Source organism: Schistocerca cancellata, chromosome 3 (assembly GCF_023864275.1).
Source record: "Schistocerca cancellata isolate TAMUIC-IGC-003103 chromosome 3, iqSchCanc2.1, whole genome shotgun sequence".
Taxonomy (NCBI): Eukaryota; Metazoa; Arthropoda; class Insecta; order Orthoptera; family Acrididae; genus Schistocerca; species Schistocerca cancellata.
In genome coordinates this window covers 242,881,404-242,909,009 of record NC_064628.1, presented here as the reverse complement: position 1 = coordinate 242,909,009, position 27,606 = coordinate 242,881,404, and the positions used below count along the sequence as shown (strand labels likewise).

The following is a 27,606-nucleotide window of genomic DNA, read 5'->3' as shown; positions in this document are numbered from 1 at the left end:
ATTGAAAGATGTCTCGAGTTCCATGCATATTGAAACCAACACCAAACAGTCGATTTAGGCACACCATCTTGCTGGTGAACATCAGAACACCTTCCAGATTCCCTCTTTCAGCTTCGACAGGTTAGTGTTCACATCGCCAAAATGTACTGTATAGTGTATATTTTATCTAACAGCGACTCGAAGCAGCAGGGCCATCATCATGTAGCTAACGACCCGTCACATTGCTGCTGAACATCACCATCTTGTCCTCATTTTCCAGTTTCGACGGCTTCCTGTGGACTTCCTACACGTATGACGTACGTTTAACTGAAAGATGTCTCGAGCTCTATATATACCAGGGCAGTACCACGCATCTGATATACCCAGCCATCTTGCTTGTGGACATCTCTGTCCCTTCCCTAATCCACCTTCCACATTCGACATCGCCAACATGTATAACGTGCTTCACAAGCTGCGACATGGTCACGAACAGTGACCTGAATAAACAATAAATTTCCTTTACTTCATGTCTATGGTCACAAATTTTTTTGTCATCAGACTACCGGTTTCGGTCTATAATGACCATCATCAGACCTGTTTTATAAAATTATTGGGACGTGTTTTTATAATATGGATCTGATGACTGTCATTATAGACCGAAACCGGTAGTCTGATGTCAAAAAATTTGTGACCATAGACGTGAAGTAAACGAAATTTATTATATATAACGTAGTTAAATTTAATGAAAACATGTCTTGAACCCTAATAGGACTGACCATCACCACAGTGATAACGTAGCCACTTGGGGGTGAACATCACCATCCACACCATGATCCCATCATCCTGCTGCGACAGGTCCCTGTAGTCATCGCCAGCATCTGTAACCTATCAAAACTGTTCCTACCACTATATGTTATACTTCTAGGGAGCTGACTGTATCTTGTTACAAGCCGAAAGTGGCATATATTTCACTTATATACTCATCATGTTCGAGCGAATCACATGGTTGGGAAGCGAGCCGAATTGTCATTACGGTACTCGGTGAACCCCAACGCCACCCACAAAATTTCGGTGTTTCTTCAGGGACCCTTTCGGAGTATTTTGATATAAGAAAGCCACGGTCTCAGTTGACTTGGCACAGAGAAATTACGTTTCGTTTGCTTCATTACACCCTTTCATCTTTGTATCTGTATTGCAACGAAAATATCTGCACAACAATGCAAATGTCGACAGTATGCATTGTGAGTTTTGTTTGTAAACAAACTTATTCCAATCACTGGCAGCGAAACTTTGTAGATGTTCCAGTACATTATTGCGGAATCGATTAAAGTTGGAAAAAATTAATTGTAATTTTGGCCACCAGGTGCAAATCTGGAGATGCTATGAATGCAAGAAAACACTGTAGAAATGTTTCCAAATGTAATGAATTAGGAATGGGACGTGGGGAGAAAAGGTCAAACGAATGAGAAAGGCACAATGTTGATTTTGTTATTAACCGCTGCTTACACAATTTGTTCAATATGAGCACTAGTGACGGCGGCAAGATGCTTCATCCGTAAAACGATGTTGTCAGAAGTTGCTCACAGTAGTTGCAATGGAGTACGAACAATGTTTTCCTTTGAACTGGCCTTCAGATCAGGTAGAGACTGAACGTGTCACTGGGAAACGCGATCTTTCAGATATCCCCAGAGAAAGAGACATGGATTCAGATCAGGTGATCTTGCTCTGAAAAACGTCTGGAGATAACACGTTCGTCGAAGGTTGCATTAAGCAGATCTTTCACTGGGCGAGCGACATGAGATGTTTCACCATCTTGTATGAAAATGCTGATTTCCACGCAGCAGCGATTTCCAAAGCAGAGAGCACGTTCTGTACAAGGAGGTCTCGATAACGTGTGGACGTCTCAGTACACCTGACAGTTCTTCTGGGTGTATTTTCCTGAAAGAAGAACGGACCGAGAATAAAGGTGCTTGTGGATCCAAACTACACAGTCACATACGGCGAGTGCAGTGGCTCTTCCTGCACAACACGCGGTTTAACACTACCCCAATTTCGGTAGTTTTGTGAGTTCATTGCACCCTGTATCTCGTCACTCCACAGAACGTCGCCCAGCCACATGTCATCAACTTCGATCTCTGCCAGAAATTCAAGAGCAAATTCAGAACGTTGCTGCGGATCTTGGGGTTTCAGATGCTGCACCTCTTGGATCTTGTACGGGTACCAATCTAAAATAGACCACAAAACTTTCCGTATTGTGTATCATAGGTCGGACAATACTCACAACACTGCACGACGACTAACACTACCTGGCGCACATCTAAATTTCTAAATTTTTTCATAAACGCATTAGCATATCTACGCTGAAACGCGATGATTGCAGCCCACGCTGGACCTGCGCGAGTAGCTGCACTTAAATTATAGAGTTGAGAGTGATACACAACAGCATGGATAGGTTCACTGCTGAAGATCTGCAGAGATTACAGATGCAAAAGTCTTTTAAACTGGTTGACATCACCACATGGATAACAACAGCATCGAGATATTGCACTTCTCTTCAATTTTATTCAGTGGCGTATCGGCCAACTCCTTATACTTATAAGCGCTTGTGTGAGGCACAGCCTGAACAGCATGGGATATGTAGAAAGTGTTTGAACGAATTTGACCCTGCATATGTCGATACTTTACTTAAATAAATTAGACACTTACGCCACACGATCGACCTGTATCTGCAAACTCGTGGAGTATTTATTTGATTCAGTAAATTCACGATGGTTATAGACCGTGGTGTGTAGGAAGTTTGTGGAATGTTGGGGTCAGAAGCAATGACATTGTGCTCACCCTGACATTCGGCTGGCGAAGTCTCCCGCCTGATGCTCATCGTACCACGCCATGTCCTGCCGTAGCGCAGACCTCAAGTACAGGTCGCGGATTCTGTGGATCTGTAGACAGACAAAATAATTCATTCTTATAGACATCACAATTTAAAGACATGTTTAAATTCCTTGTGAAATATTTCGCCAAACTGTTCTAGGAAACAGCAGTAAGCCTCGGTCATATCAGGTAGCGAATGGCTCTGAGCACTACGGGACTTAACATCTGTGGTCATCAGTCCCCCTAGAACTTAGAACTACTTAAACCTAACTAACCTAAGGACATCACACACATCCATGCCCGAGGCAGGATTCGAACCTGCGACCGTAGTAGTCGCGCGGTTCCGGACTGAGCGCCTGAACCGCTAGACCACCGCGGCCGGCTAATATCAGGTAGCGAATTTATGCTACAATTCTACCTAATTTTCGAAAAACAACAAAAGCTCTCGTGTTAGTAATTTCAGGGTAGCTAAGAAAATGTAAACTAATATTATTATGATACCCAACTATAAAGCTTATTATTCTCACTATTATATATCAGATAATCCTTGAAAACAGCAACTTGAAATGGGAACAGTAAAAACTAAAATTGTTTGTAACAAGTGTAAGAAAGGGTTACTACATTCCACTGAGTACGTTTGAGTCATACGAATCCCTTATTAATTCATAATACACTGACGAAACAAAAAATCACATCACCAAAAAATAATTAATGTAGAGCGATGAAATTTCTTTAATTCATTTGTCTAGGTAACGTATTTAAGTGATTTACAGTGCAAGATAACAGGCTAATGTAAGTGCGAGATAATCCACTGCAAATGTGAAATGCTGGTACAGTCATAACCACTGTAATCACCTGAATGTTGAATGCAATCGTGCAAAACTGAATGAATTGTGTAGTATAGGTGTCGGATGTTAGTTGGTGGTTTGGAGTTCCATGCCTGTTGCACTTGGTCGGCCAATACAGGGAGGATTAAAGCTGATTGTGGATGACGCTGGAGTTACCATCCGGTAATGTCCCATATGTGCTCCACTGGAGACAGATCTGTAGATCATGCTGGGTTACAACGGCGGTATGTGGACAAGTGTTATCCTGTTGCAACACAGCCTATGGAACACTATTCATGAATGGCAGCACAAGAGGTCATAACTCCAGACTGACGTACAAATTTGCAATCAGGGTGCGTGGAATAACCATGAGTGTTCTCCTGTTGTCATTCGAAATCGCTTCCCAGACAGTAACTCCAGATGTGCATACAGTGTGTCTAGATCTCAGGCAGGTTGACTGCAGGTCCTTAAATGGCCTGCTTCTAATCAACATAGGGCCATCAGTGGCACCGATGCAGAACCAGCTTTCACCAGAAAACACAACCCATCTCCACCCTGCCCTCCAATGAGTTCTCGCTTGACATTACTGAAGTCGAAAATAGCGGTGGTTTGGGGTAGGTGGAATGCACGATACGGAGTGTCTAGCTCGGACCTGTTCGTGAAGTAACCGATTTTTAACAGGTCGTTGTGTCACTGTGGTCCCAACTGTTGTTCAGATTATCACTGCAGATGCAGTACGATGAGCCAAAGCCATACGCCGAGCGCGAGGGTCTTCCCTCTCAACAGTGCCACGTGGCCGTCCGGAGCCCGGTCTTCTTGCAGCCATACATTCTCATCGCTACCGCTGCTAGCAGTCACGTACAGACTACATTCCTGCCAAGTCTTCCTGTAATATCGCAGCTACTCGTAACCCTTTTGCACGACTTCTTTCGAACCCACTGACGTGTTGACAACGGCGTCTTTGTCGCGTTAAAAGCAGTCTTGACTAACATCAACTCACTACGTCAAATCCCAAGGGTAACCAACGGTCACGAACGCTGACAGCGTATATTTAAAATAAGCCTAAGTTGCACTCTAATGTTTTTGATGTAGAAACACGCCTAAAAAATTTCGTATATGTCGCACAACTCCTTCTTGGTTTTGCAACTTTTTGTTCTGTCAGTGTATGTAAACAACAGAACGCATTGATCATGGGAAGGTATTGACTTTCACTTCGTTTTTCAGATACGCTCATCAAAGACTGTGTGATATGGAACTATTTTCTCGACTGCTGTACTTAATTACGTTATTAATATCTCAAATGACTCGGGACGGTTGTTACGTATCTTGGAGTACGGATATATTTCCACCAAAATTGTAAAGTTTATCTTAAAGAGTTAAGATCTTCCACCAGTGTTGTCAAAGGAAGCTGGATTAACTCCTGGAACTTCCTCCTTTACGCCGAGAAATTTCAATCTCTTTCTGACTTTATGATATCATCAACAAAACATGTTTTCGATTATCTTCACGTTATTAAATCAGTGAGTAATTCAAATAACGTATCTATCTTGGAGGAAAGAGACTTTGGCGCATGCTCAGCAGTGAGAACTTGTTTCTAACGCCTATAATCGCACAACGGGCAGTCAGCTACATTCCTGGTGATGCACTGCTTGCAGAAGAAATGGTTTTACAGATCTAGTTTCTCCAGTTTGTTGTCAACATTCTATCCTACCATAGCGTTGTGCCACTCAACGGTCGTCAAAACATCATTTGTGTAGTAAAAATGGCGTGCAAACTGACCGTTCGAGGAATATTCGATAGACTGCTTTGATTTAAGTTTGCCCTATAATTGCTACAGTTTTTTAAAATGTGAAATACAAAAGTAAACACTTCAACAGCCAAGATCGCTAATTACAACTTTTTGATGGGGGGTTACGGTAAACGCAAGTTTTCGTCATCGGATCTTACGCAGATACCTCTCAGTACATTTCCATAATATGTACAGTAATTGGTCAGAACGATAAGATATATTTCGTAAAAAATCTCTTATTCTGATTGCATGTATGTATATACAGTGCAAATCATGTAATAGGATTATTACACAAACATTAAGAAATATTGTCATCGGGACGGTCTAGAGAACATGACGTATAAAGCAAATCGAATTACAATGAATTTAAAAATCTCATATTGATAAAACACTGCAATATACACTGTAAGTAACTTATTACAGAAAATATGTGTCTTTTCTGTAATACAGATACCACTGATGATTAGCAACGCCCGAAACTAGGTAGGTGAAATAAAATACTACCCCAAAGCAGCTGCCGGCCGAAGTGGCCGTGCGGTTAAAGGCGCTGCAGTCTGGAGCCGCAAGACCGCTACGGTCGCAGGTTCGAATCCTGCCTCGGGCATGGATGTTTGTGAAGTCCTTAGGTTAGTTAGGTTTAAGTAGTTCTAAGTTCTAGGGGACTAATGACCTCAGCAGTTGAGTCCCATAGTGCTCAGAGCCATTTGAACCATTTGAACCCAAAGCAGCTTTTCTCAAACAGTTAATTAATAAGATGACGTATTTATAAAATTATAATGTGCGGTCTTGGTTGTTGAAGTTTTTACTTCTAAATTCCACATTGCTCTAGATCGCCTTCGCACTTGAAAAATGTAAAGCAAACATAGTTTGGTTAAATGATTACGTTCCGCCTGCAATTTTCAGTTTTATTTTATTTATTGTTGTATAGAACAATTGCGGCTTCAGGCCATTCTCATGAGTCATTTACCGTCGCTGATTTTGGAACAATGCAGCATCTACAAATGTCGACATACTTGAAAATGGCCGAAGACTGAAACTGTTAAGCAATACAACAAATAAAAGTAATAGTTGCAGGTGGGGTACAATTATTTACACTATTGGATAGTTAACAAACAAGGTATAGGTGGTCGTTAAGTTGATAGTTTATCGTGTAAAGAAATCTATGAGTTATTCTGTTCACTGTCACTGCATGTATTATTGCTCCCTCGCGTGGTATCCAATACATGAGGGTTTGTGTAGCAATTTTTTTATTACCGGTTTAAAGGTATTGAAGCTTGCAGTCGAGGGCATTACAACTATGAGCTGCATGTGATCGTCAACCAGCAGCTCCTCAAGTCCTGGGTTCACGAACGGCCATAAGAGAACTGCAGTGTGTCAGGAAAACCGTGCCTCTGTGTACACACTGTCGATTCACTGTTGCCTGCTAATCGTCTGATTGGGTGACATTGGCAATAGCCATCCTCACAGTCACCAGTCCATAGGCATTTTGACTGTCTAATGACATGTTCGAGTTGGGTGACATAGGCAGCCATGTGACAACCGTCTGTTTTAATAGCGGTATTAGTTTCAAAATGACGCAGCCCAATGCCCAAAACGATTTGTTGAATTTCATATTGTATGTGGAAGCGGTGCCAAGACAGCATCAACGGAGAAGTCATCTCGTCACAGTTCTCAGACGCTGTCGACAAGTGCTGATTTGTTCTTTAAATCTGCTTACCGGCCGACGGTTGGTCTCACAGGCGGACACCGTAACAGTCTTAGAAGTTCACTATAGTCACATCTATTGCAGAATAAACCTTAACGTTGAGACACTTGCAGACACTGCAGACGGTCCGTCGAACACTTTGATGGCCAGGCAGGCACTTTTAGCAAACGTCTCTGTTGGAGGCGTCAGTGATGCGCTTCCACTGACCCGTTTTAAGCATAATAACCTTGTGTTCGGGGGAGTGGAGACTTGAACGTTCATGCAGCCATCCGCTTTCTGTTGTTTCCCAAAACTGATACAGGCAGATGCTGGGATAGCTCCGCCTATAGTCCCACTGTGGACTACCTGTCACATCCTTGTCATACTAGTTTATAAGCATGTAAATGCTTCTATATATAAATTAAATTATTTTTGTTGCAGTTAAATTTAAAGACCCTGAGATGTCCAATGTCTCCGTAAAAGGTATCTACGTAGCAAAAGAAATTTAATTACAGTGATTTCTCTCTGCAGTGTGACGGATATTTCTAAATTTTCTGAGTCACTTACCTGTCTGTGTGCGACACAGTTGAAAGTAAAGGTGGAGATGTAGGTAAGGAGACAGTTGACGGCGCCCATGATGCACCAGTACATGGCGTATTTCTTGGCACCATCCAGAAAAATTGTCGCGTCGTCGTCGGAGACTGTTGTCCCAGAGGCAGTTGCATTGGCCACGGCTGAGCCGAAGTCCACCATAGTCTTAATGAAGCCCCCGAACAGCAGGTTGTTGATCGGCTCTGTGGCAGCCTCGCCCAGGCCAGCCATCTGGCCTAGCGCGAGAGCAAGCCGCTCCCCGATTGTCGAGAAACGGTACTGCGAAACAAGTCATTTCCATTCACTGTAGCTGAATCTTACTTGTGTGACAGGGATCACGACGACTCATATTTTAATTAAAATGACACCTTCAGGGTCGCACACTTACTGTGACCCGTGACAATTCGAGGTTCCAGCTCGACAATTTAGTTGACGACGAGAACGAGCGTTTCAAAATGGGGCTGCGACCCCAAAACTAGACACTAAGATAAAATTTAAATAAATAGAATAAAAATAATAAAGTACAGTTAAATAAATTTATAATCAAGTATAGTTGCAGAACTGTAATTTACAGGAAAATATTTCATCAGGCATCTGAAACGGGTGGTGGGCAGAGAAATGCTTGTCCCATCCTGTGATCTAGAGAACATTTACATTATATGACGTTACTACTTGTTGCACAGATAGTGAATACGACATTTCGAAACGATGTGAAACGAGTCAGTTACCGTAAGGTTTACTTACATGATATAATTCAAATTTTTTATTTTATTTTTGTTTTCATTTTCTACTTTTATTTTATTTTTTTACCATTACTACTTCATATTTAAAAATTCATCTATGGAGTAGAAAGGGTTGTCAGTCAGAAATTGTTTTAGTTTGTTTTTAAATGCCTGTTGGCTCTCTGTCAGACATTTAATGCTGTTCCGTAAATGACAAACGACATTTGTGGTAGCATAATTCACCCATTTCTGTGCCAAAGTCAGACTTAACGCAGAATAGAGAAGATCATTCTTTTTTCTTGTGCTGTAGTTATGCACTTTGCTACTATTTTTTTAATTGGGTTGGGTTATTAATAATAAATTTCATAAGTGAATGTATGTATTATGAAGGTGAATATCCCTAGTTCCTTAAATAAATATCTGTAAAGTGATATTGGAACTTTTGCTTACACGCTTTTGTGCAATGAAAACTTCTTCCCTTGATGACGAACTACTCCAAAATATCAAGGCACATGAAACAAGTGAATGAAAGTAAGCATACTAGGTTAATTTACTGATATTTTTGTCGTGAAATGATTCAGCAGATCACCAATGTTTTTCTTCCAACTCAATTTCTCGTCAATACACACACTCAGAATTTTGATTGTTCTGCCTTAGTAACAGATTATTGTTCAAACTCTGTATCTATCAATGCTGTTATGCCATGTACTGTACGGAACTGTATTTATGGTGTTTTCTCAAAGTTTAGTGAGAGTCCATTTGCAGCGAACCACTCAATAATTTTCTGAAAGACATTATTTACAATTTCCTCAGCTAAGTTACCATACTTGTTTCATCGGTAAAAAAAAACAAACGAGCTATGTTTCTTCATGAATATAGAGTGGCAAATCATTAATATGTATTAAGAAAAGTAAGGGACACAAGTCTGTATCATGTGGTACACTGTTCTTCATACCTCCCTAATTAGAGGAATCTGTTGATTTTTGCACACTATCTGTACCGTTAATTTCAGCCTTCTGCATTATTCCTATTAAATATGAATTACACCAATTACGAAATGTCTCAGGCATACCTTAATCCGTAAACTTAACTTGAAGAATTTCATGATTCACACGGACAAAAGTCTTTGAGAGACACCAAAAATCCCAGTTGTTTAACAATAGCCTATACAGCCTATCCAGTGAGCTACTCCATATGTGGCTGATAATCCTACTTCTCCGTTTGGAACAAGCTTTTAGTACTCTGGTGGAGATGCCACCCATTCCATGAGAGCTTTTACTTTTGAGTGGATTAATTATTTTCCGAATTTCATTAGGAGAGGTGGGTTGAATTTCAATGTTATCAAATTGCATGGTCATTGCTTCTTCTACACACAGCTTGCATTTTACAATGAACAGCTTGATACTGTCTTCTTTACAACATATAAAAATGACTACTAAAATGAATTTTAACCATAGTGGATGCTGTCGAACTCCGTGACTGTTCCTTTATAGGGTGTAGAAAAGAACCTGCTACCAGTCACAAAAAAGTTTATTTATTTGTCACACGACCGGTTTCGAGTTTTTGCCCATCCTCAGGCGTTTATACATTCATGTACACGTTTATACTGTTGGAGATCACTGTATAAATACAAAAAATTTATTTGCTGGTGACTACACAGATACAAGTGGGACAATTGTAAGTGGTATGTCAGCAAATCAGGTGATTGAAACACAAAGTAGATGAGCTTCTTTTTTAATTGCAAGATTTAGAAACTAAGAGTGGAGTAGATGTACTGCACCTGGGTGAAGATAACAGTCACAGATATGGAAAAGGTAAATCCGTGTGGATATAAGCTTTCACAACATGTATGTAGACACAGTATGGACAGAGTAAGAGTTTCCATATATGTCAAAATTTATCATATCGTGAAAAATTGAAAAACAACAAAATTTTGTGTGAAGCAACTTATAGAAGCGTGTCCCTGAGCTTAAACTAAATAATGGTACTTTTATAACTGTAGTTATGTACAGGTCTCCATTGGGAAATTTTCAACTCTTTCTGAAAAACTTGGATCTTTGTTGTGCAATCTGTCAGACAGAGGAGAGAAAATTACTGTTTGTAGGGATTTCAGTGTATATTTTCCGAAAGAGTCTGATAGAAGAATTAATTTGGAGTATTACATGGTTCTTTCCAAACGTCATCAGTTATAAATTTTCCTACTCAGGTAGTTCAGAAATGCAGCACACTAACAGTTAATGGTTTTATAGAGCAATATAAACTTAAACAAATAAAACTTTTCTTGTTAAAAATAGTCTTTCAGATCAAGATGAGCAGTTAGTTACAGTATATGACATAGTAATGCAAACAGTTCTCCAAAATAGTGTGTTCGATTAATGATTTAACAGTTGCAATTTTTAGGGAAGGTTTGCAACAGATACATTGGGTGAGGTGTACAGGGAACCTGATTCTAATTTAAAATTTAACATATTTCATGACATCTTTGTAAGTACATTTGAAGACAGTTTCTGTAAGAAAACAGTGAAACATAATTGTAGGAAACCATCTAAAAAGATATCCTATACCAAAAGGATAAAAATATCTTGCAAAAAGAAAACGAAAGTGTATCTTATAATTAGAAGTAGTAATTATCCAGAAACAGTCAAACTTCATAAAAACTACAGCACTGTATTAAGAAAAGTTATTAAAATGTCCAGATGCATGTGCACTATATCTAAGACTAGCACATTTGATAATAAAATTAAAAGAATTTGGAATATTGTTAAAAGAGATACAAGGCAACAGCACAGGAAAATTGTATTTCTATGAAACTCAAAGAAAAGTCAGAAGTAGAAAATTTTTTAGTAGAAAAGTATCCACTACCAACCACGAAAAAGGTTATTTATTTGTCACACGACCGGTTTCGGACTTGAACCCATCCTCAGCTGTTTATACATTCATGTACATGTTTATACTGTTGGAGATCACTGTATAAATACAAAAAGTTATTTGCTGTGACTACATAGATACAAGTGGGACAATTGTAAGTGGTATGTCAGCATTTGACGAATATATATCTGTACTTACATGAAGATGGAGCACCATTATTACAGTTATGCTTTGGTGATAGTTTTGCCACTTAGATATACACTTACTGTCATTTTCACGTCCATATTTCAGTTTTACCAAGTATACCTTTATATTTCACTATTATGATGTGCACTCGTGAAATGCACTATATTTACATACACACATGTGGGCTGTGGTCAAAGAACTTAGATGTAGCAGATGTAAGGATGTTGCTCATACAGAAAGTTGTAGGTTATGGTCAAAGAACTTAGCCACAGGAAGTGCAAGGGTGTTGCATATACAAATATTTAAAACGATATTATAGACTGCGACGTTTCTTGATACACATTATGAAATTTTTTGATTCACATTTTTGTCGGAGAACTTAGAACTAGGAAGTACAATGATGTTATATTTATGAAATTACTCAAAGCTATTACAGATTAAAGAATGTCAGCTAGAACTGTTTTCCAGAATAATAACATACATGAAATACACAATGGTCCCAGACCCAAATTTCAGGGCCAGTAGTTTAAGAAACTACTTAAATCTGCTGACTTCCTTTTATATGACTCTGATGTTCTAAAATGTCTTGTCATGAACCCATCTGCACCACATCTATCCTCGCAACCAAAGATTCACAAGGAAAGTGGCGCTCTACACCCCATAGTCAACTCAAGAAACAGTCCAGCATATTTTATAACCAAGAAACTTAAAGACAATCTAAGTAACTTTTATACCAATGAAAACAATTTTTCAGTTAAGAATAGCTATTAACTTATTGAGCACATCAAAGATTTACCAATACCAGAGGGTGCTAAATTTGGTTAAATGGACATAGCAAACCTTTACACCAACATTCCTGTACATGACACTATTCAGATAATTAGAAACAACCTATTGAAACACAAAAACTATCCAAGGATGAGATATATGAACTGGTACTATCACACAATTATTTTACTTTTAATAACAATATTTATAAACAGGAAGATGGTCTTCCAATGGGCAGTAGTTTGGCAGCAATACTTGAAGATATTTACATTAACCACATAGAAAAATAATTTTTTCGGATCAGATAATTCAGTGTGGTTCATGGTGTGGGTTCCTGTAGTCATGTCCTAGTTCATGAACCAAGGGCAACGTATGAGTGGCCAAGTAAGTGGTCGCGACAGTCGGGATACCAGTTACTTTGGAATAAGGCTGGACATCTCGGACATATTCTGAGTCGTGGTCACCTTTGTGCTCATACGGCAAAGACTACCAAATCCACCGGTTAGTCCCTCAGCCGTTAGGGGTAAAACCCCATGGGACTTGGGGCAAGTAAGGCTAGCAACCTGCTTCCCTGGTACTTTAAATATGATGCTGGCAACAATCAGAGCAAAATGCCTCAGACCTTTGGAGGTGACGGAGTCCCACCTCTAACTGACAAACCAGCGACTCCTAAGATACGACTTGGCACACAAATGGTAATGAGATGGGGAGCTATTAATATCAATGGGGGCTACTCTGGGAAGAAGTTAGAGCTGGCAGAGGCGGCAAGTAAGATGGGGCTGGACGTTTTAGCTGTTAGTGACATTTGGGTAAGGGGTGAGAAAGAAGAGGAAGTGGGAGAATACAAGGTCTACCTGTCAGGAGTCAAGGCAGGAATAGCACAATGGCGTATAGGGCATTACGTCAAGAAAGAAATGGAACCCAGCGTAGTTGCAATAAGGTATGTAAACGAACGACTGATGTGGATAGATTTGACAGTGTCTAGCAAGAAAATTAGGATTGTCAGTATATTCGCATTGTGAAGGGACAGATCAAGATAAGATGGATAGTTTTTATGAGGCACTCAGTGATGTAGTTGTTAGAGTAAAGGACAAGGACAGTGTTCTGCTCATGGGTGATTTTAACGCCAGGATTGGAAATCGAAGAGAAGGGTATGAAAAGGTTATGGGTAAATTTGGAGAGGATATGGAGGCCAACAAGAACGGGAAACAACTCTTAGATTTCTGTGCCAGTATGGGCTTAGTAATCACAAACTCCTTTTTTAAACATAAGAACATTCACAGGTATACTTGGGAAGGCAGGGGAACCAGATCTGTCATTGACTATATAATAACAGGTCAGGAATTCAGGAAGGTTGTGAGGGACACACGTGTATTCAGGGGATTCTTTGATGACACTGATCATTATTTAACCTGCAGTGAAACTGGGATTGTGAGGCCGAAAGTGCAGGAGGCCAGGTCCATATGTAGGAGGATAAGAGTGGAGAAACTTCAGGATAAGGAAATCAGGCACAAGTACATAACAGCGGTCTCAGAAAGGTACCAGTTAGTTGAAAGTAGTCAGCTACAGTCACTGGAAAATGAATGGACAAGGTACAGGGACACAGTACTAGAAGTGGCTAAAGAATGTCTTGGAACAGTAGTGTGTAAAAGTAGGATGAAGCAAACAGCTTGCTGGAATGACACAGTCAAGGCAGGCTGTGATAGGAAAAAGAAGGCGTATCAAAAATGGCTACATACCAGAACCCAGGTAGACAGAGAAAGTTATGTTGAAGAAAGAAACAAACCCAAACAGATAATTGCAGCATCCAAGAAGAAATCATCGGAAGACTTTGGAAACAGGTTGGAGACTATGGGTCAAGCTGCTGGAAAACCATTCTGGAGTGTAATTAGCAGTCTTCGAAAGGGAGGTAAGGAGGAAATGACAAGTATTTTGGACAGGTCGGGAAAACTGCTGGTGAATCCTGTGGATGCCTTGGGCAGATGGAGGGAATATTTTGAAGAGTTGCTCAATGTAGGTGAAAATACGATCAGTAATGTTTCAGATTTCGAGGTAGAATGGGATAGGAATGATGATGGAAATAGGATCACATTTGAGGAAGTGGAAAAAATGGTCAATAGATTGCAGTGCAATAAAGTGGCTGGGGTGGATGAAATTAAGTCGGAACTCATCAAATACAGTGGAATGTCAGGTCTTAAATGGCTACACAGGATAACTGAAATGGCCTGGGAGTTGGGACAGGTTCCATCAGACTGGACAAAAGCAGTAATCACACCAATCTTTAAACATGGAAACAGAAATGATTGTAACAACTACAGAGGTATCTCTTTAATCAGCGTTGTGGGTAAAATCTTCTCAGGTATTGTTGAAACGAAAGTGCGAGTATAGGACCAGATCTTTAGCTTACTGCAAATAATGGAGAAGTGTTACGAGTGGAACAGGGAATTGTATCTATGCTTTATAGATCTAGAAAAGGCATATGACCGGGTTCCTAGGAGGAAGTTATTGTCTGTTCTACAAGATTATGGAATAGGAGGCAAACTTTTGCAAGCAATTAAAGGTCTTTACATGGATAGTCAGGCAGCAGTTAGAGTTGATGGTTAATTGAGTTCATGGTTCAGAGTAGTTTCAGGGGTAAGACAAGGCTGCAGCCAGTCTCTACTGTTGTTCATATTATTTATGGATCATATGTTGAAAACAATAGACTGGCTGGGTGAGATTAAGATATGCGAACATAAAATAAGCAGTCTTGCATATGCGGATGACTTAGTTGTGATGGCAGATTCGATTGAAAGTTTGCAAAGTAATATTTCAGAGCTAGATCAGAAATGTAAGGACTATGGTATGAAGATTAGCATCTCCAAAACGAAAGTAATGTCAGTGTGAAAGAAATATAAACGGATTGAGTGCCAAATAGGAGGAACAAAGTTAGAACAGGTGGACGGTTTCAAGTACTTAGGATGCATATTCTCACAGGATGGCAACATAGTGAAAGAACTGGAAGCGAGGTGTAGCAAAGCTAATGCAGTGAGCGCTCAGCTACGATCTACTCTCTTCTGCAAGAAGGAAGTCAGTACCAAGACTAAGTTATCTGTGCACCGTTCAATCTTCCGACCAACTTTGTTGTATGGGAGCGAAAGCTGGGTGGATTCAGGTTACCTTATCAACAAGGTTGAGATTACGGATGTGAAAGTAGCTAGGGTGATTGCAGGTACTAGTAGATGGGAACAATGGCAGGAGGGTGTCCACAATGAGGAAATCAAAGAATAATTGGGAATGAACTTTATAGATGTAGCAGTCAGGGCGAACAGGCTTAGATGGTGGGGTCATGTTACACGCATGGGAGAAGCAAGGTTACCCAAGAGACTCATGGATTCAGCAGTAGAGGGTAGGAGGAGTCGGGGCAGACCGAGGAGAAGGTACCTGGATTCGGTTAAGAATGATTTTAATGATTTTGAAGTAATAGGTTTAACATCAGAAGAGGTATCAATGTTAGCACTGAATAGGAGATCATGGAGGAACTGTATAAGGGGGGCTATGCTCCAGACTGAACGCTGAAAGGCATAATCAGTCTTAAATGATGATGATGATGATGATGATAATTCACTTGAAAATAAAATAATATACTGCATAAAGTATGTGGATGATACTATTATCTTGTACAATGGTACGATTGAGGAGACTGAGATACTTGCTAAAGGCCTCAGCAGCATGCACAACAACATTAAATTCACTGTAGAACATCAAGTAGATAAAGGCATCAATTTTCTTGACCTTACAATACATAATGTAAACAACAAACATGCATTCCAGATTGACAGAAAATCTACCACCAGTGACATTGTCAGTAACAAACACTCATGTCATCCAGCACAACACAAAATAACATTCTTCAGATTCACACTTAGTCGTATGCATAAAATCCCACTCAGCCCCCATGATGAACAAAAAGAAATTGACATTATAAAAGAAATTGCACAGAGAAATTGATAGAACCCAGATCTAATTAATAAGCTTAACAACAAAAAAAAAAAAAAAAAAAAAACGATGCACACCTACTAAATCAGATTCACAAGAAGGAAGAAACACATTCACCTGCATACCATTTATAGGTAAAATTTTATACCAAATTGCCAACCTCTTTCGGAAAACTGGTACTCAAATTTCTTCCAGCTCTAACAACTGTAACAAAAAAAAAAAACTAATGCCACCACAAATCAGGTATTTACAAACTTTAATGTGACAATTGCCCACAATCCTACATAGGCCAAACTGGAAGGAGTTTCACTATAAGATACCATGAGCATATGGATGCCTTCCAGCTAAATAATTTTGTTAAATACACATTTGCAATGCACCTAAAAGACCATGGTCACTCAGCCACAGCCATTAGAGAAAACCTACAAATACTACACACTGTGAACAGAGGAAAGAAAATGAATCTTCTTGAAGAGCTAGAAATTTATATCCACAGCTCTGACTCACCAGACCTTGTTCTCAACGAACAAGTGGAGTTTGCGAACAAATCCTATCTTCATATATATCATAAAACATTCAAAAACAGAAACTAATTATCCTCTGATATAATACCAAAGTAATATTCTATGGAAATTAGATGTAGTAGTAACACAACAGTCCAAGTGTCAGTATCGTAATTTGTAATAGTCATATTGTAAACACAAGCTGCATCTGTCATTGTATAATGTGTAATAGCTTTCAAAATTTCATGTGTGCAACTTTATTGTACCTCCTAGATCTAAGTTCTCTGACAACAGTGTGGCTAAAAACTGTTCTAGCTGTCATTTTTTAATTTGTAATAGCTTTGAGTAATTTCATAAATATAACATCATTGTACTTCCCAGATCTAAGTTCTCCGACGAAAATGTGAATCAAAAAATTTCATAATGTGTATCAAGAAACGTCGCAGTCTATAATATCGTTTTAAATATCTGTATATGCAACACCCTTGCACTTCCTGTGGCTAAGTTCTTTGACCATAACCTACAAGTTTCTGTGTGAGCAAGATCTTTACATCTGCTACATCTAAGTTCTTTGACCACAGCCCACATGTCTGTATGTAAAAATAGTGTAATTCATGAGTGCACATCATAATAGTGAAATATGAAGCTATACTTGGTAAAACTGAAATATGGACGTGAAATGACAATAAGTGTATATCTAAGTGGCAAAACTATCACCACAGCATAACTATAATAATGGTACTCCATCTTCATGTAAGTACAGATATATATTCGTCAAATGCTGACATACCACTTACAATTGTCCCACTTGTATCTATGTAGTCATAGCTAATAATTTTTTGTATTTATACAGTGATCTCCAACAGTATAAACATGTACATGAATGTATAAACAGCTGAGGATGGGTGCAAGTCCGAAACCGGTCGTGTGACAAATAAATAACCTTTTTTGTGGTTGGTAGTGGATACTTTTCTACTAAAAAATTTTCTACTTCTGACTTTTCTTTGAGTTTCATAGAAATACAATTTTCCTGTGCTGTTGCCTTGTATCTCTTTTAACAATATTCCAAATTCTTTTAATTTTATTATCAAATGTGCTAGTCTTAGATATAGTGCACATGCATCTGGACATTTTAATAACTTTTTTTAATACAGTGCTGTAGTTTTTATAAAGTTTGACTGTTTCTGGATAATTACTCCTTCTAATTATAAGATACACTTTCGTTTTCTTTTTGCAAGATATTTTTATCCTTTTTGTATAGGATGTCTTTTTAGATGGTTTCCTACAATTATGTTTCACTGTTTTCTTACAGAAACTGTCTTCAAATGTACTTACAAAGATGTCATGAAATATGTTAAATTTTAAATTAGAATCAGGTTCCCTGTACACCTCACCCAATGTATCTGTTGCAAACCTTCCCTAAAAATTGCAGCTGTTAAATCATTAATCGAACACACTATTTTGGAGAACTGTATTGCATTACTATGTCATATACTGTAACTAACTGTGCATCTTGATCTGAAAGACTATTTTTAACAAGAAAAGTTTTATTTGTTTAAGTTTATATTGCTCTATAAAACCATTATCTGTTAGTGTGCTGCATTTCTGAACTACCTGAGTAGGAAAATTTATAAGTGATGACGTTTGGAAAGAACCATGTAATACTCCAAGTTAATTCTTCTATCAGACTCTTTCGGAAAATATACACTGAAATCCCTACAAACAGTAATTTTCTCTCCTCTGTCTGACAGATTGCACAACAAAGACTCCAAGTTTTTCAGAAAGAGTTGAAAATTTCCCAATGGAGACCTGTACATAGCTACAGTTATAAAAGTACCATTATTTAGTTTAAGCTCAGGGACACGCTTCTATAAGTTGCTTCACACAAAATTTTGTTGTTTTTCAATTTTTCACGATGTGATAAATTTTGACATATATGGAAACTCTTACTCTGTCCATACTGTGTCTACATACATGTTGTGAAAGCTTATATCCACACGGATTTACCTTTTCCATATCTGTGACTGTTATCTTCACCCAGGTGCAGTACATCTACTCCACTCTTAGTTTCTAAATCTTGCAATTAAAAAAGAAGCTCATCTACTTTGTGTTTCAATCACCTGATTTTCCAATGAAATATGCTTATATTATTTTTCATCATATTTTTATGACAATCTTGTGATATTTTAACATCCTTAGTACATGCGTGTCAGAGGTTCTCAGTAAGCTAAATTTCATTCATGTTCATTCATCAGACACTGCTATTAGCTTAAAATAGAGTTACTCCCATGAGTTTCGGTGCCCCCCATGCCCCTTAAGTATTTTGATATCATCCTGGCCAGTTTACTCTTCCCTTTATTACTGAGATGCAGGACCCACCTGTGCAGTTCCAAATACCAATAGTATCAACAGGAACCAATCCAATGCCTGGCAAAGCAGCTGTCTGAAGCAGCTGATCTAACTCCATATTGACCCTCCTGACGGAGCTGTTCAGTTGGTGCCGATCATATCACATGAAAGCAGGAACCAAGCCAACATTTGTATGGTTCTTTGCAGATTGCAGATGTAATTTTTACCAGGTCACACTCTATATTGTAGCTTTGATCCCTATCAGTACTGTTTCCTGCTCCACCCACTATCACAACATAATCCTGATTTTTGAAACCCTTGCACAATGATCTTACATAGTCTATCACTTAGTTAAGACATGCACTGGGTTTGAAAAACTTGTGATGTGGCACCTTTCACCTAATTTTTCCTGCAAGATCTGGCTCACGCCTCTTCCATGGCTACTACCTAACGACAGAACTTTCCTTCTACTCTCTATTTTCTTCGAAACAGTTGTTTCCCTGGTGGAAGTCTGTTGATTATTAGCTACACTTACGTCTACTTGAGCCTCTTCTTCAGTTAACTGAGGCGGCAAGTCAAATCTGTTGTTTGTACGAATGATGAAGCTATCAGATACTGCTACCTTTCCGTGGCCCCTGTTCCTTGCTCCCGCTTCCCACGTATCTTCACCATTCTCTTCTCATAACCTCATCAGTTCCTTCCTAGCAGTATCCAGATCATTCTTAAGGATCTAATCTTCCCTTCCTGTTCAGATATTTTCCTTTCCCTTGAACATACCTTGCAGTACTATGGAAGAGAACAATTTACTTCCACAATTCCCATGCCATTACATTCCCCCTGTGTAACTGTCTGTCACAACAGCTGCGTAGAACCCCAGAATTAACTTTCCTACGGCAGCTCAAACACTTTGGGATCATGGTTGTTTATAATAATTTTACAAAAAATTATCTAGACAATAACAGTAACGTTCTACTACCTATAAATCACAAGAGTCAATAAAGTTACGTGGAACGCTAATACATGTGCGTACTATTAATATAGTAACGTAATCTCCTTAAAATATGGTTAAATTTAAAACTTGTATACCTGAAAAATTAGGCCTAAGATCGTGTATGAGCGACATGGACTTTACGCATTTTGAAAAGAAATAAAAGATATACGTTAAACCTTTTAATTTCCTGAGTAGATATGTGTAACAAGAAAAAGCTAAATTCTTCACATAAAACTTAAGAAAAAGTCTTAAACTTGTGTGGAAATCTGCGTCTAAAGTACGCGGAAATCGGCCCGTAGGAGGTTTTTTTTCGAGAAATCTGTTATAACACATGAAACTTTCAATAAACAATATGAAATGGGCTCTAATTAACTTCCTTACGGCGTAATATTGACTTAATGGACAGTCATTACAGAATTAACTTCTTATCTTCACGAGCTCAATAATCAAGCGTTTGCGGTCTGCTCCAGGGATCCCAGTTTTTATTTGTTACAGAATTATCATAACCTTCTAGAAGTGACTTCCAGTGATTACATCAGCCCTCTTGTTTAGAGAAATACAGGGTTATGTGGCTGACAGCTTTTCTTATGGCATGACACGTCTCGAAACTGACCAAATCGTGTACAGTGTATCAAAAATGGCGATTTTTCAGTCTTGCCACCCCCTCTTCCCTTGGATAAATTTCTGCGGACCCAAAAATAAAATCATCCTCGAAAACAATGGAGTAGGTCATGAGCTATCATGGCGGTTTGTAACAGCGCCTTAAATGACGACAGGAATGTAACAAAGTGCATTTCGCTTACTTCACAACTCTGAACTAATTCTTCGCCCCAAGGGAGTAACTTGAAAGCTCGGAAAGATAGCCATTTGTTAAGTAAAATTAATAGTCTCCCAAGGGGCTATGGCCTGGATCAAATCCTACAATTGCACACCTTTTTGGGGGCTTGTGTGCCCTTGTCCTACCACCTACAACAGGAGAAAGGAGACCTGTAGTTTAACATGGAATCCGAAGAACGCCTCGTTTAAGGCGAATCTTTACGTTACTGAGAGGTGACTACTAAGTTAAAAGCAGACTGAAAAATTCCGTGATTCGATCAAGATTTTACTCTGCGACCTTTACCATTTGACTACTAGGTCCAAATCACTGATTTAAGTAAATAAATAGACGGAGTGCAAGTACGAAGTTACGCGATAAGGAGGGTAGTTTCATCGTGGTATAGCGGATATCATCTCTCAGCACCAGTCTAAAGAACCCCAATCAATGCATAGATTTTTGAATGAAACATGTGGTAACTTAAAGGAACACGTAATGCAGCCACAATAGAGTCCAATGACAATGTTCCCGCCTGGTCTGTATATCCTATGGAGCAGTAAAGGATAAAGTATGATAAACGTTCAATTAACTGGCGATGCAGTAGTTAACGGAATCCACTGAACTAAATATCCATAGTACCTGTACCTTTCACACATGGTCTTATCATCACTTCCTTGTAAAAAAGATTATGAAGAAGAGAAATATGAACGAATGTAAAATTGAGCCCTTTTTCCTTTATACACCCAAAAAAGGAACAAAAAAGAAAAAAATAACGATGCACCACGAAGGAATTATCCAAAAGGGAGGGGAATCGGTAGACGTCTTGTAAATGTACCGACAAACAAATAACTACAATTTTAGAAAATTGGACGATTTATTCAGGAGAAAGAGCTTCACCAATTAAGCAAGCTGGTCCACCTTTGACCTTTATGCAAGCAGTTATTCGGCTTGACATTGATTGACAGAGTTGTTGGATGTCCTCCTGAGGGATACCGAGCCAAATTCTGTCCAACTGGTGCGTTCGGTCGCCAGATGTTGGAGGGTACTGGCCGGGCATTTTCTTGCTGAAACGTAAGCCCAGGACGGCTTGCCATGAAGGGCAACAAAACGGGGCGCAGAATATCATCGACGTACCGCTGTGATGCAGTGGTGCCACTCGTGACAACCAAAGTGGCCCTGCTATCAAATGAAAAGGCACGCCGCACAATCTCTCGTGGTTGTCGGGCCATATGGCGGGCGACAGGCTGGTATCCCACAGCATATTCGCTCGTCAAGGGGCTCACTTCGAAGCAGGACTAATCGCTCAGGGCAACTCTGCTCCAATGAAACAAATCTCAGGTCGAAGAAGTTTCTGTATACGACCCAGACAGCGGTGCCCCAACGACCTAATTGTAGCCCTACATGCGACCCGACAACCAGAAGGGATGGTCTGGGTCAATTTCATTTCATACTTGGACCCCTTTGGTTGTCATCGATGACACCTTTACAGCGCATTGGTATGTCGACTATATACTACGGCCTGTTGTGTTACCCTTAACGGCAATCTGTACTGGGCTTACATTTCAGCAAGATAATGCCCAGAAAGAGTTTCTGCTGCTTGTCTTCATGCTTTCCGAACCGTACTTTGTCCCCAGATCTCTCCCCAATTGAGAACGTTTGGAGCGTTATGGGCAGAACCCTCCAACCAGTTCGAGATTTTGACGGTTTAACATACCAGTTGAACAGAATTTGGCACGATATCCGTTATAGGGACATCAAACAATTCTATCAATCAGTGACAAGCCGAATAATCGCTTACATAAGGGCCAGAGACGCTTCAACACGTTACTGACTTTCTCAATTTGTGAAGGCTCTTCAGTACATCATACAGTTTTTTCTGAAAATGTAATAATTTTTTTGTCTGTATAAGTACTTTTTTTTGTCTTACAGTCTATATCCGAGAGCATTCCAAAGGAAGAAACTATCACTAGAATGGTTGATAAGAATTAAGTTCTGTGAATTAATGTGTAGAATGTTAGGAATCGGAAAGCTGTGGGTAAACTGGCAACTGGTAAGAGAGAGAGAAGGACAAACTGAAGTTGTAATGCAACTTTTCCAAGTCTGTGACGAAGGACTCTCAGAGTAGAGGTGATTCGATCCGAATTCTCATTCTAAGAGGAATTTCTCATGCTTCATGAGCAGTGTGGCAAGTCACTACGATGAGCACTAGACTATCGGAGGACGTTAGAAAGGCGCGAAAGCTGGGGTAACCTCTTGGCCGGTAGCCTGAATCTATTAAGTATCCTCGATAAGAAGTAAGGAAATTAAACTGGCAAAAGAAACACAAGGAAACAATAAACAGGAAAAGAAAACTGATAATAAATTTATTTTGGGTTGACACCACACTTCATCGGTAAAACAGATTCCTTTGAGGACGGGTTGCAAACCTTGTTAGGGTAACTTAGACGGTAGAGCACTTGCAAAGCAAAGGCCCGAGTTCGAGTGTCGGTCCAGCACACAGTTTTAACCTGCCAGAAATTTTTGAATGATCGCACAATCCGCTCGAGAACGAAAATTTAACTTTAATCATTCAGCTCTTTATCTTCCCAGTTATTACTCACACCAACAAATCAGTGTAGCAGCGAGAGGAAGAAGGGAACGGTGTAGCAGAAACAAGTCGTCTGGTGGTCATTTTGTTACATCAAAGAATAACTGAAGCGTAAAAAGTTGGCAGATGCGTGTTACATACATTCAGAGTGATTCAAAACGACGGAACGTATGGAAACTGGAAGGTTACACATTCTGTTTTAGAAATCTAAAAGGTAGCAGAATTATTATCGAATTTCCATAAAAACGTTAACATTGCACTAACAGACAAGGTACAAGCAGATAAATATGGTAATTAACTGCATCAACAGCTTGTGCTTGTTTATTCCTGACTAGGAAAACACGTAAATTTGAAATCAGAGTATGAAAGACTGCACGAAGTTCAGTTCGTTCAGAAAAGACAAAGATTCGAGGTCAAAAACGCTAACATAGCGCTTAGTTCTTCAAGTAAGAATAACGTAAACAGGGCGAATTTAGTAACGCTAGGAGACCTAGAGAATTTATTCACAAAGGTTAATCAAAATATGGAAGGTAGAGAACTGATAACCATCAGAACTCGGAAACAATAGCAAAGCGAGAAAATTCTTTCACTTTGGAGGCGAAATTACACGGGATGACCTACGTATCCAAACTGTCAGAAGTTCATCAGCGCAGGCGAAGAAAACTACCAGAACAGAAAACCGTCATTATCAAACATTTCTGTCGGACAGAGTGGAGGAAGAAGTTGATGGCAATCTATATCTGAAGCACACCACTGATCTATTTCCTCTGATATGATTTGATCTTTGCGATATAATGCTACACTGCTCTGGACGTGTCATTTGATCAAATGAATCTTCGTTCTTATGTGCGTTATTGTTTGACAACCTGAACAAATAAATAAATTTTGATGTGTACTAGGCGTGTAAGGAGATCCTTCGCAACCGAACATAATTTAATTCTATAAACATTAGAACAATGTTTAAAAAATACGTGTACAAAGGATTGTTATGCCAATTGAAATTTGTATTAGGTAGTTGCCTTACCAACTTTAAGAAAGGCACAGGAGCCGGTGACTCTTCATCTTTCAAGTCCTCAGTACAATTCCTGAAATTCAAAACGTACTTTTAAGATGAAAAATTACTTTTGTTTTCATTCATTTATAAACTGTTTTCACGTAATGACATTGTAGTTGGAGACTTACCGTTGTACTGGTGTGGATTTGTTCCCCGTGGATGAACCTTCCATTGAAATTTCATCTATAGAGTGGTCTTCAGTGTCGTAAGACGAAATCAGGGGCTCAGCGAGCTCAGACCTGGAGACGAAATATCTGAGGTGAGGTCTAAGCTTCCCATTGCTTGTACACATTCTGGGAGATGTAGATAATGAAACATAAATGGAAATTAAGAGTTGTAAGAAGCAACTGAAGAATGAAGGCGGAAGCGCCGTCATGAGGGTTAAAATTTAATCAAAAATTCATGTGAACTGTCAGGCTAACCTCGTGGCAAGGACTGATACATCGGTTAGCCATGTCAGCATGCTTCTGAGGTACTGGAGAACTATCTCGCGCCGGGAGGCTCGAGCTTTTGCAGAAGACTTAATGGCAACTACAGTGAGAAAATACACTGTCTGACAAAAGAATGCGAAACGGCGGGAAGGAAAGGGGGAAACGAAATGAAATTTTACGAGCTTAGAGAGCATGCGATGCTATTTCGGCGATTACAGAGTCAAATCAAATTTAAAATGAAATTGTCAGAATGAGCCCATTTATTTGTATGCCGCTGCACACACTCTGACTCGAATGTAAGCACTGATACCGTTGCGAAGTGTATCACACGGGCTTTGCATCCTCTCCTGAGGAAAGCTGACCCTCAAACCGACTCGACGTTGATATCCTGGATAATTCCACTGAGACGGAATTGACGTCCGAGCCGGTCCCACACATTTTCGATCAGGGACAAATCTGGGGATCTCAGTAGCCACGGGGATACCCCAGCATCACACAGACTGTTCACAGACATGTGGCATGTGTGAACAAACATTGCCCTGACGAATATATGACACCACGATACTTTCGCATGAGATGAAATACGTGAGGACACAGAATGCCCGTGAAGTACCGTTATGCCATCAGGGTTCCCTCAGTCAGTTAGTGAAGTGATGCAGTGGTTAACACACTGGACTCATATTCGGTAGGACGACGGTTCAAACTCGCGTCCGGCCATCCTGACTTAGGTCTTTCGTGATTTCCCTAAATCGCTTCAGGAGAATGCCCTTTGAAAGGGCACGGCCGACTTCCTTCTCCATACATTCCTAATCCGATGGGACCGATGATCCCCCTGTTTGGTCCCCTCTCCCGAATCAACCAACTTCAGTCACCACGAGTAGTGGCCTGAAGTCATGCCCGACGGCTACCCACACCATGACGCCAGGATTAACGCGGCCCTAAGTCGGCGTCATATTCGCAGACGATGGCCACCCAGGGCAGAACGGAACCGCGACGCATCGCTCAACACAATACGACGCTATACATTGATAGTGCACGCTTTCCAGTCACAAGATCAGTCCAGACACAGCCGTTAGTGTTACGGTGTTAACAGCAGCCTACGCATGAGACAATAATTCATTAATAGTTTCATATTTTTGCGCCACACTCATGTAGTAATCTTTTAGTGATCTTTTCGCCAATTGATTTTAAAACACCCATTTATTTTGTATTACTATCATGATTTCAGCCTTATGGCATTATCAGGTACAACACTGTTGAGTATAATTATTCTTTCTTAAGTGAAGAAGTTTGTACAGTTGTAACACGAAAAATGCAGATAATGTACCTTCTGCCACATCCAAAATTTTTCGCCGTTTAATATCCGTTGATAACTTGTAATCTGCTTCGACACTGAAGCGCCAAAGAAACTGATACAGGCATGCTTACTCAAATACAGAGATACGTAAACAGGCAGAGAACGGCGCTGCGATCGACAACGCCTATGTAAGCCAGGAAGTGTCTAGCGCAGTTGTTGGATCGGTTACTGCTGCTACAGTGGCAGCTTATCAAGATTTAAGTGAGTTTGAACGTGGTGTTATAATCGGCACACGAGCGATGGGACACATCATCTCCGACGTAGCGATGAAGTGGGGAAGTTCCCTTACGACCACTTCACGAGTGTACCGTGAATATCTGGAAACCGGTAAAACATCAAATCTCCGACATCGCTGCGACCGAAAAAAAAATTGCAAGAATGGGACCAACGACAACTGAAGAGAATCGTTCGACGTGACAGAAATCTAACCCTTCCGCAAATTGCTGCAGATTTTAATTTTGGCCCATCAGCAAGTGTCAGCTTACGGACCGTTCAATAAAATATCATCGATATGGGCTTTCGGAGCCGAAGGCCCACTCGTGTACCCTTGATGACTGCACGACACAAAGCTTTACACCTCGCCTGAGCCCGTCAACACCGACATTCAACTGTTGATGACTGGAAACATATTGCCTGGTCGGAGAAGTATCGTTTTAAATTGTGTCGGATGGATGGTCATGTACGGGTATGGAGACAACCTCATGGATCCATGCTCCCTGCATGTCAACAGGAGACTGTCCAAGTTGGTGGAGGCTCTATAATGGTGTGGAGCGTGTGCGGTTAAAGTGATATGGAACCCCTGAAACATTCATGTCCATTGTGCATTCCGACGGACTTGGGAAATACCAGCAGGACAAAGCGACACCCCACACGTCGAGAATTGCCACATAGTGGCTCCAGGAACACTCTTCTGAGTTTGAAACTTCCGCTGGCCACCAAACTCTGTAGACATGAACACTGTTGGGCATATTTGGGATGCCTTGCAACATGATGTTTAGGAGAGATTTCCACCAATCGTCCTCTTACGGATTATAGGCATCCCTGCAGGGTTCATAGTGTCAGTTCCCTCCAGCACTACTTCACACATTAGTCGAGTCCATTCCACGTTGTGTTGCGGCACTTCTGCGTGCTCGCGGGGGCCCTACACGATATTAGGCAGGTGACCAGTTTCTTTGGCTCTTGGGTGTAGTTATCTACATCCACATCTACATTTATACTCCGCAAGCCACCCAACGGTGTGCGGCGGAGGGCACTTTA

General features: G+C 40.1%; 1 protein-coding gene across 1 annotated transcript in view; it reads right to left on the bottom strand.

Moving 5' to 3' along the window:
* LOC126176244 (ATP-dependent translocase ABCB1-like) overlaps positions 1-24,775 on the bottom strand; it is a 158,897-nt gene extending 134,122 nt beyond the window's left edge. The window contains exons 1-4 of the mRNA XM_049923389.1: positions 24,690-24,775; positions 24,532-24,592; positions 7,718-8,020; positions 2,818-2,918 (exon numbers count right to left, since the gene is read on the bottom strand). Coding sequence (XP_049779346.1) covers positions 2,818-2,918; positions 7,718-8,020; positions 24,532-24,592; positions 24,690-24,733 — 509 coding nt within the window. The 5' untranslated portion in view covers positions 24,734-24,775. The remainder of the gene's footprint in view (positions 1-2,817; positions 2,919-7,717; positions 8,021-24,531; positions 24,593-24,689) is intronic.
* Between the last annotated feature and the right edge of the window lie 2,831 nt (positions 24,776-27,606).